The 11,327-nt window shown below is 56.8% G+C and overlaps 1 protein-coding gene across 1 annotated transcript; it reads right to left on the bottom strand.

Annotated features, from left to right (window-relative positions):
• Nucleotides 1-1,384: 1,384 nt before the first annotated feature.
• On the bottom strand, nt 1,385-10,180 carry BSND (barttin CLCNK type accessory subunit beta). Its single transcript, XM_008139267.3, has 4 exons — nt 10,004-10,180; nt 4,778-4,869; nt 2,767-3,036; nt 1,385-1,820 (listed from the first exon to the last, which is right to left on the bottom strand). The coding sequence occupies exons 1-4, from the start codon at nt 10,178-10,180 to the stop codon at nt 1,385-1,387; spliced, it is 975 nt and encodes a 324-aa protein (XP_008137489.2).
• Nucleotides 10,181-11,327: the final 1,147 nt, after the last annotated feature.

The raw sequence follows: 11,327 nt of genomic DNA on the forward strand, positions 1-11,327 counted from the left end.
CTGAGTGTACTGATGGCATCGCTCTGCCGTGCGCGATGCTGCTGGGATACAGGGGCACCGTCAGGGGCTGCTTGCCGCAGACTCGCTGGCCCCAGGTCACCCCGCTGCCTCTGCTGTGCCAGTGTTCTCTCTGCTCCCACCTCGGCCCCTGCTCTGCACTCTGTCCCTAACTTACAAGAAACCAAGCTCACTAGACTGTGAGTCCTTTGAGGGCAAGGACTGCTATCAGTTCATGTCTCTTTCTCCCTAAGGATCCTGGCTTAGTGTCTGGCACAGAGTAGATGCTCAGTAAATGCCACCTGAATCAGATTGAATGAAGCCAGGAAGTTTCATTTCAACCCACAATCCTAAGCCAATGCCCGTGTGTTCTGCAGGGCGCGGGCTGTTCAGGGGCTTTGTGCCTGGCGCTGTGACTCCGGTGCAGGCCGTTTGGAAGTCTGAGTGCCGGAGAGTGAATGACGTTCTCTGCAAACGCTTCCTGGGCTCTGGTCAGTTCCGTTCGCCCTCAGCGAGCACTGACTCGGCACAGGGGGTACAGTGTGAGGAAAGCAAGGGCGCTGGCCTCGAGCAGTCATGGCCCGGTGACAAGCGTGCAAGACCCCAAGGCGGCACGAAGGAGCCAGGACTACGCTGGCCCCGGAGGCGGTGACAGCAGGAAAGGCTTTCAGAGGAGGGATATCTGTGCGAGGGTTTGAAGGACGAGCACAAATTTGCTGGGCAGACGAGGGATCAAAGGGCTTCCTGGCAGAGAGGTGGTGTGGGAGGGCATGGGTAGCAGCGCACATGTGTGCACGTGTGTGCATGTGTGTGTGTATGTGTGTGTGTGTGTGTGTGTGGTAGGACACGCCTTGGGGTTGAGGAGCAGAGGGTGTGGCATGGGCTGGTGGGGGAGTAAGTTGGGAGTCAGCAGAGGTCAGTCATGGAAGGTTTTGGATCCCATGAAACAGGAGCCACAGGAGGGACGTGGGTGGGGGACACGCGGTTAGCCCTGGGTGAAGGCAGATCACACGGCACACCGGGCAGACGACAAGACTCAGCAGGAACGGGCACCCTGAGAGGCCTTCTCAGGGGATCAGAGAGTCAGCGTAGCCCCAAGGAGGCGCCTGTTCAGAGGCAGCTCTGGGGGGAGGCAGAGAAGGCTCCGGAGGCCCCAGCTGCTGCAGATCTAAGTGAATCACATGTCACCTTCAAAGCTCTAACCCCCGAAGTAACAATGGAGTGGCCATGATCCATTGGAAATAATCGCCCCTTCCCTGCGCGTTTCTTTACAGTTCTCCAGGTGCTCTAGGACCCACTGTCTCTTCTGACACTCCAGACAACCCCATTTTGCAGATAGGGAAATCGAGGCCCTGTGAAATCACACAGGGCTAGTGGCTGTGTCAGGCTAGCACCCAGGGGCAGTTCCATCTAAGCCCTGGGCATCGGGCTCAAAGCCCAGTTCCTTGTCCGGGAGGGGGTCCCCAGGGCTGTCGGGCAGCCCGTAGTACAAGTCCTCCTCCTCCTGCTCCGGCTCCTCTGCACCTGTGTCGGAAGCCTCGTCCTCCTCTTCCGTCCTCGGGGACCGCTGCCCGTAGCTGGGGAGGGCTGCGTCCCGCCACGGTCCCGCTGGAGGTGTGTCCTCCGACGTGGGGGCGTCGATCAGAGCAAAGTCATGGAAGCGGTCCAGCTGGCACCTGCAGGCCCAGGGCTCCCCTGGCGGCGGGCCAGGCTCCTCCCCCTCAGGCGGGGACGGGTTGGGGCTGCCGCCCGCACTGGAGCCCACATCCATTTCATCCTGGAAGGAAGCCAAAGGTGCAGGACCCCGGGGGGAGGCTGGGGAGCTGCAGGGACAAAGCCAGAGAGAGCAAGCGTAGCTGGAGTCAGATCGCCTGGGTCTGAGCCTCCGCCACTGGCTGCAAGCCCAGGGCAGGTGAGCCCCCCTGTCTGGGCCTCAGTTTCCTCCCCTGTAAGGTGGAGGAAATAAGAATATTCACTCCTCTGGAGTCTCTGAGGTTTACAGCAGATCCTGTGTTCACTTTGCACCTGGCACCTAGTAGGTGCTCAAGAAATGAGCCATTATCATGTTATTATCCAAACCAGGTCATCCCTCCACTTCTCCCATCACTCAGGGTTCTCCTCTGGGCCCTCAGCCCCCAGCCCCCAGCTCCCTGGGTGTCACCTTCTGCCCCCTCACACCTACCTCCCCCATTGGACCCAGAGCTCCTGCAGGGAGGGGGCCATCAGGCCTGGCAGGGAGCAGGTGCCCAGGAACAGTGGTAGGATGAGCAAATACATGGATGAATAAGGAACCCAATTCATAAACATCCAGGGACGGGGCGGGGTGGGGAGTGTCCTGCCTGAGGTCACGAGCACATCAGGGGCAGGGTCTGGATTTGAACTCAGGTCCTCTGGCTCCATGCCTCCCGCCCCCCGCCACACATGCCAGGCATTCAGGCAGTGCAGAGGTCTATGGTATGCTGACCCTTAAATGCACTGTTCCGTCTCCACAACACCCCTCAGAGGTGGGAGGGATTGTTCCCATGTGGGGAAACTGAGGCTCAGGACGGTGAGGAACTTGCCAATGTTATACAGCAGTGCTGCTGGGATTTGAACCCAGGCCTGTCTAAGCCCCGATTCATGCATCTGCTACTCCTGCCGCCCTCTGAGTGTCCCCACCCCACTGCCCTCTCGACTCCCATAGGTACCCAACCAGCCCTCATGGCCCACCTCCCTCCTCCTTCACCCCAGAAGGGGCAGCATCGCCCCTCCCGCACTCTGCACACGCACCTGGGACCGCTCTGAGTTGGGTTTCTTTCTCCCTCGTCCTCATCCGAGCCCCTGTGGACCACCACAGCAGCCTCCATCCAGGCCTGAGCGTCGCGAGGGCCACCTTCCCCGCTGTCACCAGCTTGCAGCTGCTGCCGCCCCAGCTCAGGGGCCAGCAGGGGCCGGGGATCCTCGCTGTAGCCCAGGACCTTCATCCGGATGTGGCTGAAGTCGGGCAGGCTCTGGTCATAGGCGGCGTCCTCCCACAGCCTGACGTACGGGGGCTGGGGGCTAGTTGGGGGCACAGCAGACGGCAGGAGAGAGAACAGGCAGGTGGGCAAGGATTCATTCGGCAGACATCAGTACTGTCCCCTGGCCCACCCGCTCTGGCCGCCTGGTCCTCCCTGATCTCCAAGAGGCCCTCAGCGTCATTATGGACCTAGTTCATGGATGGGGAGCCTGAGGCCCAGCGAGGCAAGGTAGGTGGCAGAGCTCAGCCCCTCAGCCCGTGTGCCTTTCACTCCGAGTCTCCAAAGTTAACCCCCAGGGAGCAACTGCAAAAGGAAGACCAGTCTCATGGGCTGAGTTGGCTGGGTTCAACGGGCTATGCTACGTCCTCACTGGAAAAGTGAGAATGATTATTCTGAGCACCTTTAAGCGGAATAATCATTCTCATTTTTCCAACGAGGACATAGCAGCAGTAATTAGCTGCTCTTTGTCTGCCGGGCTCTGTCAGGCGGCTCATCCAATCCTCTCCCTAACTCTGGGAGGTACTGAGGGAAACTGAGGCACGAGACTAGCGGGCCTGGTGCTGGGGCTCAGACATCACGTTTCCTACTGCTCCCTCCAGTCCCTCCAGAAAGGGAGGTGCAGAGACTAGGTCCCCTGCAGGGTCCCACGGCTGAGAAGTGACGGGAGGAGCCCGGAACTCAGGGCAGCACGAGCCTGGGCTCTGTCACAGCTGCTCTCCCCACGCGACCGGTCCTGAGGCTGGCCCCCATGCCCACCCAGGGTCTGTCACCTCATTCCCCAGAACATCTGGTCGCTCTGTGCCAAGAACATAAAATGCCATCAGGACTTCCTTCCCCCAGCAAAGCAGAGAGCGTTCAAGAGCCCAGCTGGACCCTGGACCTGCACCAGGCCTCCTGAGCACGAGTGACAGCCCCCGGGGGCCGGAAGGGGGCGGCCGGTCCCGTCTCTCCCAGGCTGACTCTCCCTGCCATGTCCTGCTGAGCCACGGCTTGCCGCCTTCAGAGACAAAAGCAGGTCTGGTCTGATCTGTCACCGACTCCCTGTGCGTTTGAGGCTTGTGCTTACACTTCTTGAGCCTCGGTTTCCACATCTGTATAAAAGGCTGGACACCCCTCCGCTCCCCATCACAGGGTTTCTGTGAGGACTGAAGGAGGAAATGGGGGCAAAATGTCTGATTCAGCCTGTGATGCAAAGGAAGCTCTTCTTACTAATGATGACAAACACTTAGCAAGGGCCTACCATGCACCAGGTTCTGTTCTTAGCACTTTGCTTATATTATTCTCTCACCGAACCCCCAGGAAGAAGGTGCCATTAATGTCCCCATTTTACAGAGGGGGCAAAGAGAGGCACGCCACTTTCCCAAAGTCACACAGCAGACAGCGGCGGAGCCCTGGGCTATGCCGGGGCCATCCTCATGGCCCTGGTTTACTGTAGTCGTAGTCACAGCTCTTTGGGATTTAGGGTCAAACCTGACTTTGATCTTGGTCTGCCACTAGTTCACGGAAAGACAGGATAAAGCCCTGACCCTCGGTTTCCTCACCGGAGTGATAATGCTTGCCTCACGGAACTGAGAGTTCAGAAGAACCCATGATTTCTAATAGGATGCTCTTAGTAGGGTGGGAAGGCCTGGCCAGAGCCTGGAGCAAGGAGAGGAGACACTGTCCACCCTCCACCCCACTCCCTCACTCTCCTCTGTAAGGGAGGACTGGTCACTGCCTCACTCAGGGGGTCACTGCTCCTCCCCCTCCCCCCTCCCAAGCACAGAGGGGCCAGCACCTACCTCTTCTCAGCAGTGAGTCCGTTCTCCAGCAAGCCCGGCGGCTTTGGGGACAGGACGCCTTGGAATTCAGAGTCAGCAGGGACAAAGGCGATCTGCAGGGCAAAGGGGAGACGGCTTCTCTGCAGCTGCCCACACACGCCCTGGGCCGCTGCTCCCCCCAGAGCACGGCCTAACCTCCCCACATGCCCGGGGAGAGAGGCCCACCAGGGAGGGCTTCCCCTTTTCACAGGACAGGGGTCTGCTCAGGGCCAGCACCAGTGGGTGGATGCAACCCTGGGCTCCTGCTCCCGCCTGGCTCTACATTCACCCAACGAGCATGTATTGAGCACCTGCTGTGTGCCAAGCACTCTTGTAGGCCCGAGGGGTCAGCAGGGAGTGGATGGGACAAACGTCCCTGCCCTGGAGTTGCGCACATCTTGTCATTTGCCAGGTCCTCATCCAGTTCCCAGAATGTGCCTGGCACTTGGTCCATAGCTGGCAAGTGAGTGGAACATGTTTCTTGACACAAGAGGCTGTGATGGGGGACAAAGGGCTGGGGTTGTGCCCACCAGTCCCTGTCCCTGAACTTTCAGGAATCAAGAGGTCTCGGCACGTACGGCCCATGGGGTGGGCACGGGGTGGCGGAGGGGAGTAGGTCATACAGAAGGCAGTGGAGCCAAAACCAGTTTGGCTCAGTGGATAGAGCGTCGGCCTGCGGACTGAAGGGTCCCAGGTTCAATTCCGGTCAAGGGCACGTACCTTGGTTGCGGGCACATCCCCAGTGGGAGGTGTGCAGGAGGCAGCTGATCGATGTTTCTCTCTCATCGATGTTTCTAACTCTCTCTCTCCCCTCCTCTCTGTAAAAAATCAATAAAATATATTTAAAAAAAAAAAAAAAGAAGAAGAAGAAGAAGGCAATGGAATGAGGCAGAAGGAGCCTGCCTTTGGGGACACTGGGTGAGAACCCTCCTTTGGGCAGGCCATCTGCCCGCCCAGAGCCTCCCTGTCTTCCTCTGTAAAATGGGTCTATCCTCAAAGAGCTATTTGCTGTATTCTTCATAGTAGTCAGGAGGCGAAAGCAACCCAAGTGTCCCTCCCTACACAGATGAATGGATAAATGAAATGTGGTCTATCCATGCAAGGGAACGCTAGCCAGCCTTAAGAAGGAATGAAGTTCTGGATAAAACATGAAGAAATAAGCCAATCACAAAAAAGATAAGTTCTGTATGACTCCATTTGTATGAGGAATCTAGAGTAGTCAGAGTCACAGAGACAGAGAGCAGGGTGGTTGCTGCAGACGGGCAGGAGGGGGACGAGGCATTATTGTTTACTAGGTAAAGAGAAGTTGTGTAAGATGAAGCGTTCTGGAGAGCTACTGCACAACAATGTAAATGCAATTAACACTTAAAATGGTTAAGATGGTAACTTTTATGTTGTGTATTTTATCACAGTTTTAAAAAAATAAGACTAGCAATGCTTTTCTCCTGGAGTTGCTATGAGGATTCCTTAAGATAATACATAAGGAACCCCCAGCACAATGCCTGGCACATAGTAGCTGCTCAGTAAGTAAGAGTTGGATACAACTGAAGATGAAGTTACCTTCTGAGTCTTACTCTCCTCAACTGAAAATTTTTTCAACAAATATTTGATGAGACCCTCTGTGTTGTACCAGGTTCATAAATAGCAGTGCCCTTTTCCCTTCCCCTAGAGTGCAGTGAGTAAGAGACTCTTGTCTGCATCAGAAAAGTTTCCTCCTGCTGAGGAGACAGGAATGATGGATGGAGGGGTTCTTAGAACTCCTGGGAGGGGTAAGCTTCTCCAAAATGTCTGGATATAAGGCAGGGGCCTGGGTATCTCCCACACCCACTAAGGATGCCCTGCAATTGCCAGCTGGCTCTGTACTCTTAAGAAGCTGTCCTTTCCTCTGCCTCAATATCTCATGATCCAGTCACCATCTTCCTCCTTATCATCACCATCATCATCACCATCACCATTATCATCATGACTTCCATTAACATCATCATCATATCATTACCATCACCATCATCATCACCATCATCACCACCATCATCACCTCCATCACCATCATCATCATTATCATCATCATCATCATCATTGCCATTGTGGAAAGCCTGAAGGAGAAGAAAAGACTGGAGCATCTTAGAACACAAGTCCTTTTAAGAGAGGGGGACAAGCAGCGCTGACGCTAGGGAGGAGAGATCAGACCATGAAAAGCCCAGAACAGTAGACTAAGGAGTTCAGTCTTTATCCAGAACCAATGAGATCCCTGGAGGAGTTCTTAGCCAGAGAGTGCAGACAGGTCTGTGTTTAGGCAGAGCCATCCCCAAAAGGAGGGAGCAGAGGAAAGGAGGGGGGCCGATGGAGAGGACAGAACCATCAACCACCAATCAGGGGCCTGGGCCTGGGCTCCAGCTGAACAGGGAGGAGTAGGGAGGGGGGACCCATGGGCACAGTCCCCAGCCCCCTTTCTCAGCTCCCCTGCCCCATCTCAGCTAATACTGCCGCACCTACTAGACTTCCCCTGATTTCTCCTCCTCTCTCAAGCCTGGCTGAGAAATTCAGTGCCACGGTCCAGCCACAGCAGCTACTATATACATTTGATGAAGTAGAAATGTCTTCTTAGTTCCTGGTCTTGGGTTCCAACCCTGCCTTGGTCCAGGAGATCGTCATCTCTCACCTGGACCCGAGAAGGAGCCTCCCCATTGGTCTGGCTGCCCTGGACCTTCCTCCCCCATGTCAGCCTGATAACTTTCTCAACTACAAAGCTGATCACGTCCCTCTCTTGTCCCATCAACTGAAGGGTAAGGTCCACATTCCTTAGCATGGCATCTCGGCCCTGCAGAGCTGAGCCCCATCCCCTCTCCTCCTTGCCTTCCTCCATCACCCACCCCACCCCACCCCCTGTAGCCATGCTGGCCCCCCCGCCTTGCTCTTTCTCCTCACGCTGTTCCTTCTGCCTGGAATGTCTTTCCCATCTTCTCTGCCTGGTGAACTTCTCCTTAGCCCACGAAGCTCAGCTCATCTTCTCTGGGAAGCCCACTCCCTCCCCATCAGAAAAGTGTCTTCCCTGTGAGTCCCCCAGCCCCTCGCAGAGAGGGACAGCTGAATTCATGTTGGTATTGGCTAACGCTAGCCCCATATCTTAATTGGCTTATTCCAGTCCCTTATATTTATATTTCTTTCAATCTAGAAATCCCCACTTACCAGGCAAGAGAGGATCCTGAGGGGAGGATGGGCACCAGCATTTGCTGAGGGTTTTGACAGCCCAGGCACCAAGGAGCCAGGGTTGGAGACAGCCCCCCTCCCCGCCCCCCAGTGTGCCTCTCTGGTTTACATCACACTTCCCTCCCTCCCTTCATGTGCCGGATCTAACACCCACACACACAGAGGCCGCCCAAGGCCACACACGCCTATCCTGAGAATAGTGCATTGAATCAGCTCTGTGGCGGGTGGGGTGCTGGGTCCCCCACATACAAGACCCCACTGGTCCCTCCCACTTGGCTCAGGAGGCAGGGAGACTCCCGCTGACAAGGTCACAGAAGTGAGGCCGAGGGAGGGGGGATTTGAATCTGGGCCTGTTGGACACTAAAGCGTGTTTCCACCCCACACTGCTGCCTCCACAGCTCAGGAACACGTGGACCTATCAACAGTTACTCATTAATACACAGTAATATTCCCTCTCCCCCTCTCCCTCATCCGCTGGCACCCAGTCACCGCCCACCACCCCAGAGCCACCTCTGGTCAAGGGGAGAGGGCAGCAAGGACACTACCCCCTGCGCCCCAGCTGTCCCAGGGTCCAGCTCATCACAGGGGAGGAGGAGGATGGAGCTGGTTATGTAGGTGGCTTGGGCCCCACGTTCCTCTTCTCCCGGTGACCTGTGCTCAGGGCATTGCACAGACAGAGGCGCGTTGACTGTAAACTGCTGGGAAAATGACTACAAACCAGCCAGGACCGCCCCAACACCAAACATTCTGACAGCCCGCCTGGGGCTGGCCCGTGGAGGGGGCAGGGCTGGGGAGAGCCAGGCCCAATCCCCCAGGAGCCTCCTCCCTCCTGCCTCCTCCCCTGGACATCCCCCCCGCCACCCCCGGCACAGCCACCCAAGGGGGAGGTGAGGAGGAGACTGCAGGTGGTGGGGGCTGCCTGGGGCCTAGAGCCCTAGATGCCTGGACCAGCAGGGCCCTTAGATGCACCCCCTCCCCCACCCCCACTCCTGACTCATGTATTGTACAAATGAGGAAACTGAGGCTCACAGAGGGAAGGGGCTCGACTAAAGTCTCCCAAGCAGTGAGCGGCAGAGCCCAAGTTAGAACCCATGCGCCTCTTCTTGTCTCCTTGGGTCTGTCTGACCAGCTGTGTGACCTTGGAAATGCCGCACAACCTCTCTGAGCACTAAAGGCTTACAACTCCTGACATGCTCACCCTACAGGGTTGTTGGGGGATCGATAACAGTAAGGGTGGCAGCCGTTCACCTACATAGAATGCCCTACAGTTTATAGAACGTTCCTACATCCCATCTCTTCTCTGTTCACAATAACGCTGAACTGGGAGAAATGGGAGTGTGGGGCTCCATTCTGCAAATGTAAGAAAATGACAGCGGTCACACAGAGAGTTTGGGACAGAGCTGGAACTAGAACCCGGGACTCGCACGCCCGTGCCCTCCCCATCACGAAGTCACTCACCAGGCTGGGAGGGCACTGTAACTCTGAAGGCCAGGGCTCTAGCCAACCCACGGCATCGAGGTGATGCCTGACCCACCAGCACTCTCAGCAGCACTGGGACGCAGCGATAGCCTTAATCGCACACATCTGAGCTCCAAAGCCTGACACTTAGGAGCGGTGAGACCGCACCTTTCCGGCCTTGGGCTTCTGCGCTAGAAAATGGAACTTCAGAGGAGGCCTGAGCTGCACCGTGAACGCAGGACTGCCGGGCAGGTGGCCATCGCTCATTTCCTTTGGTTCCAAGCACATGCCTGACTGTGTGCTGGGTCTCATTGTCTCTCCTCATGGGCCTAGTTCAGGGCTCCAGATCCAGGGGGGCTTCTGATCAATCCTTATGATCAGAGAGGGATGGATGGGTGGACGGACAGATGATGGATGAGTGGAGAGAAAAGGGAGTGCACAGCGGGCGGATGAAAAGAAGATTGAAAGATGGGCATTATGCCTGGACTAGAGGCTCAGCCGTGCCCTCTGGCCCCCAGCAGACCTGCCCCCACCTCTGCCTACCTTGGGGTAGCACTGGCACATGCTCCAGATGACGCCCCCAACCACCATGACGCTGCCCATGGCGTAGAAGGTGCCGTAGACCTGGGGCCGGTCGTGGCTCATGAGGAACGTGCCCAGGGCCAGCAGGAAGAGGCCCAGCACAATGAAGCCGATGCGGAAGGTCTTCTCGTCCGCCATGGCCGCCCTGCCAGGCCGCGGTCCGTCCACTGCCCGCCGAGGGTGTCCGCGATCCTGCGTGGACACCACACTCCTCGCACCCGGAGGGATGAGGCTCTGGGGTCACTGCAAACCCGGACTTAGAGTTGCAGAGGGGGCAGGTCCCTCAGGCCCCGCCGCGGCTCCTGGGCCACACGTTCTCCAGGCGACAGCTACGCTTCAATGGGCCCGGCACCACCACCACCTTCACTCCTTCACCTTCCCTCTGGGCCCAGCCAGCGTGTGTGTGTGTGGCTCCGAGTGAGGGAGAAGCCAGCAGGGAGAGGGGTGGTTCCAGGAGCTGGGCCCCGGCCAGGGCTTTGACATCACCTCATTTGCCTGCGTGGGGCTGAGCTGGGTGGACAGGAGCCCACACCGTCCAGTCCTGGGAAGGCGGGTCCAGTGCGCAGCCCAAACACATCAGAATGCCGCTGGGAGGTTCCAGGAGCCCACAGGCTGGCATATTAGAATCCTGAGGCATTCTGGACTCTTCAAGGTCATGTGCCCTCTGAGGTTCAGGAACAATAGCCCATATTTACAGATAGTGGCTGTGTGCGTGGCACTGTCCTAAACACGTTATACTAGCATAGTACCCATTTAAGGGGAACCCCGTGAGGCACAGGCTTTATGAGGACACCAACAAGGTGACACAGTTAGAAAAGGCACAGCAGCCGGGATTTGAACCCAGAGGCCATGCCCCTAGCCACCCTGGGATACTCCCAAACTGTAGCAGGAAGGTTAAGAGTTCGGGCTCCGGGGCCAGGCACATTGCCTGGGCTTGGGTTCTGGGTCCTCTACCCTGGGGCAGTGTGGCTTTGATCAAGTTACTTCCCTGTGCCTCAGTTTTCCTCCTCTGTAAAATGGGGATAATTTCAGCATATCCCAGGACAGAGCTGTCTGCTAGCCTGGGCTCCCTGGATTCCTCTGTGAGCTGCTCCCAGAAAGGCTCAGGTGCCTGGATGCCCTTGTAGGGTGTGAATGACTGACAGCAACTCCCTTGCCCTCTAATCTAGGAAGATGCCTTAGTTCTAAGAATGACACTGTAATGGTGGAATTCCAGTTCTGGGGATAGGCTGATGGGAAAAACCAAATTCCCTTACAGGATTGTAGGAAAATGAGGACTGTCAGT

The sequence above is a fragment of the Eptesicus fuscus genome, chromosome 9 (genome assembly GCF_027574615.1).
Source record: "Eptesicus fuscus isolate TK198812 chromosome 9, DD_ASM_mEF_20220401, whole genome shotgun sequence".
NCBI lineage: Eukaryota > Metazoa > Chordata > Mammalia > Chiroptera > Vespertilionidae > Eptesicus > Eptesicus fuscus.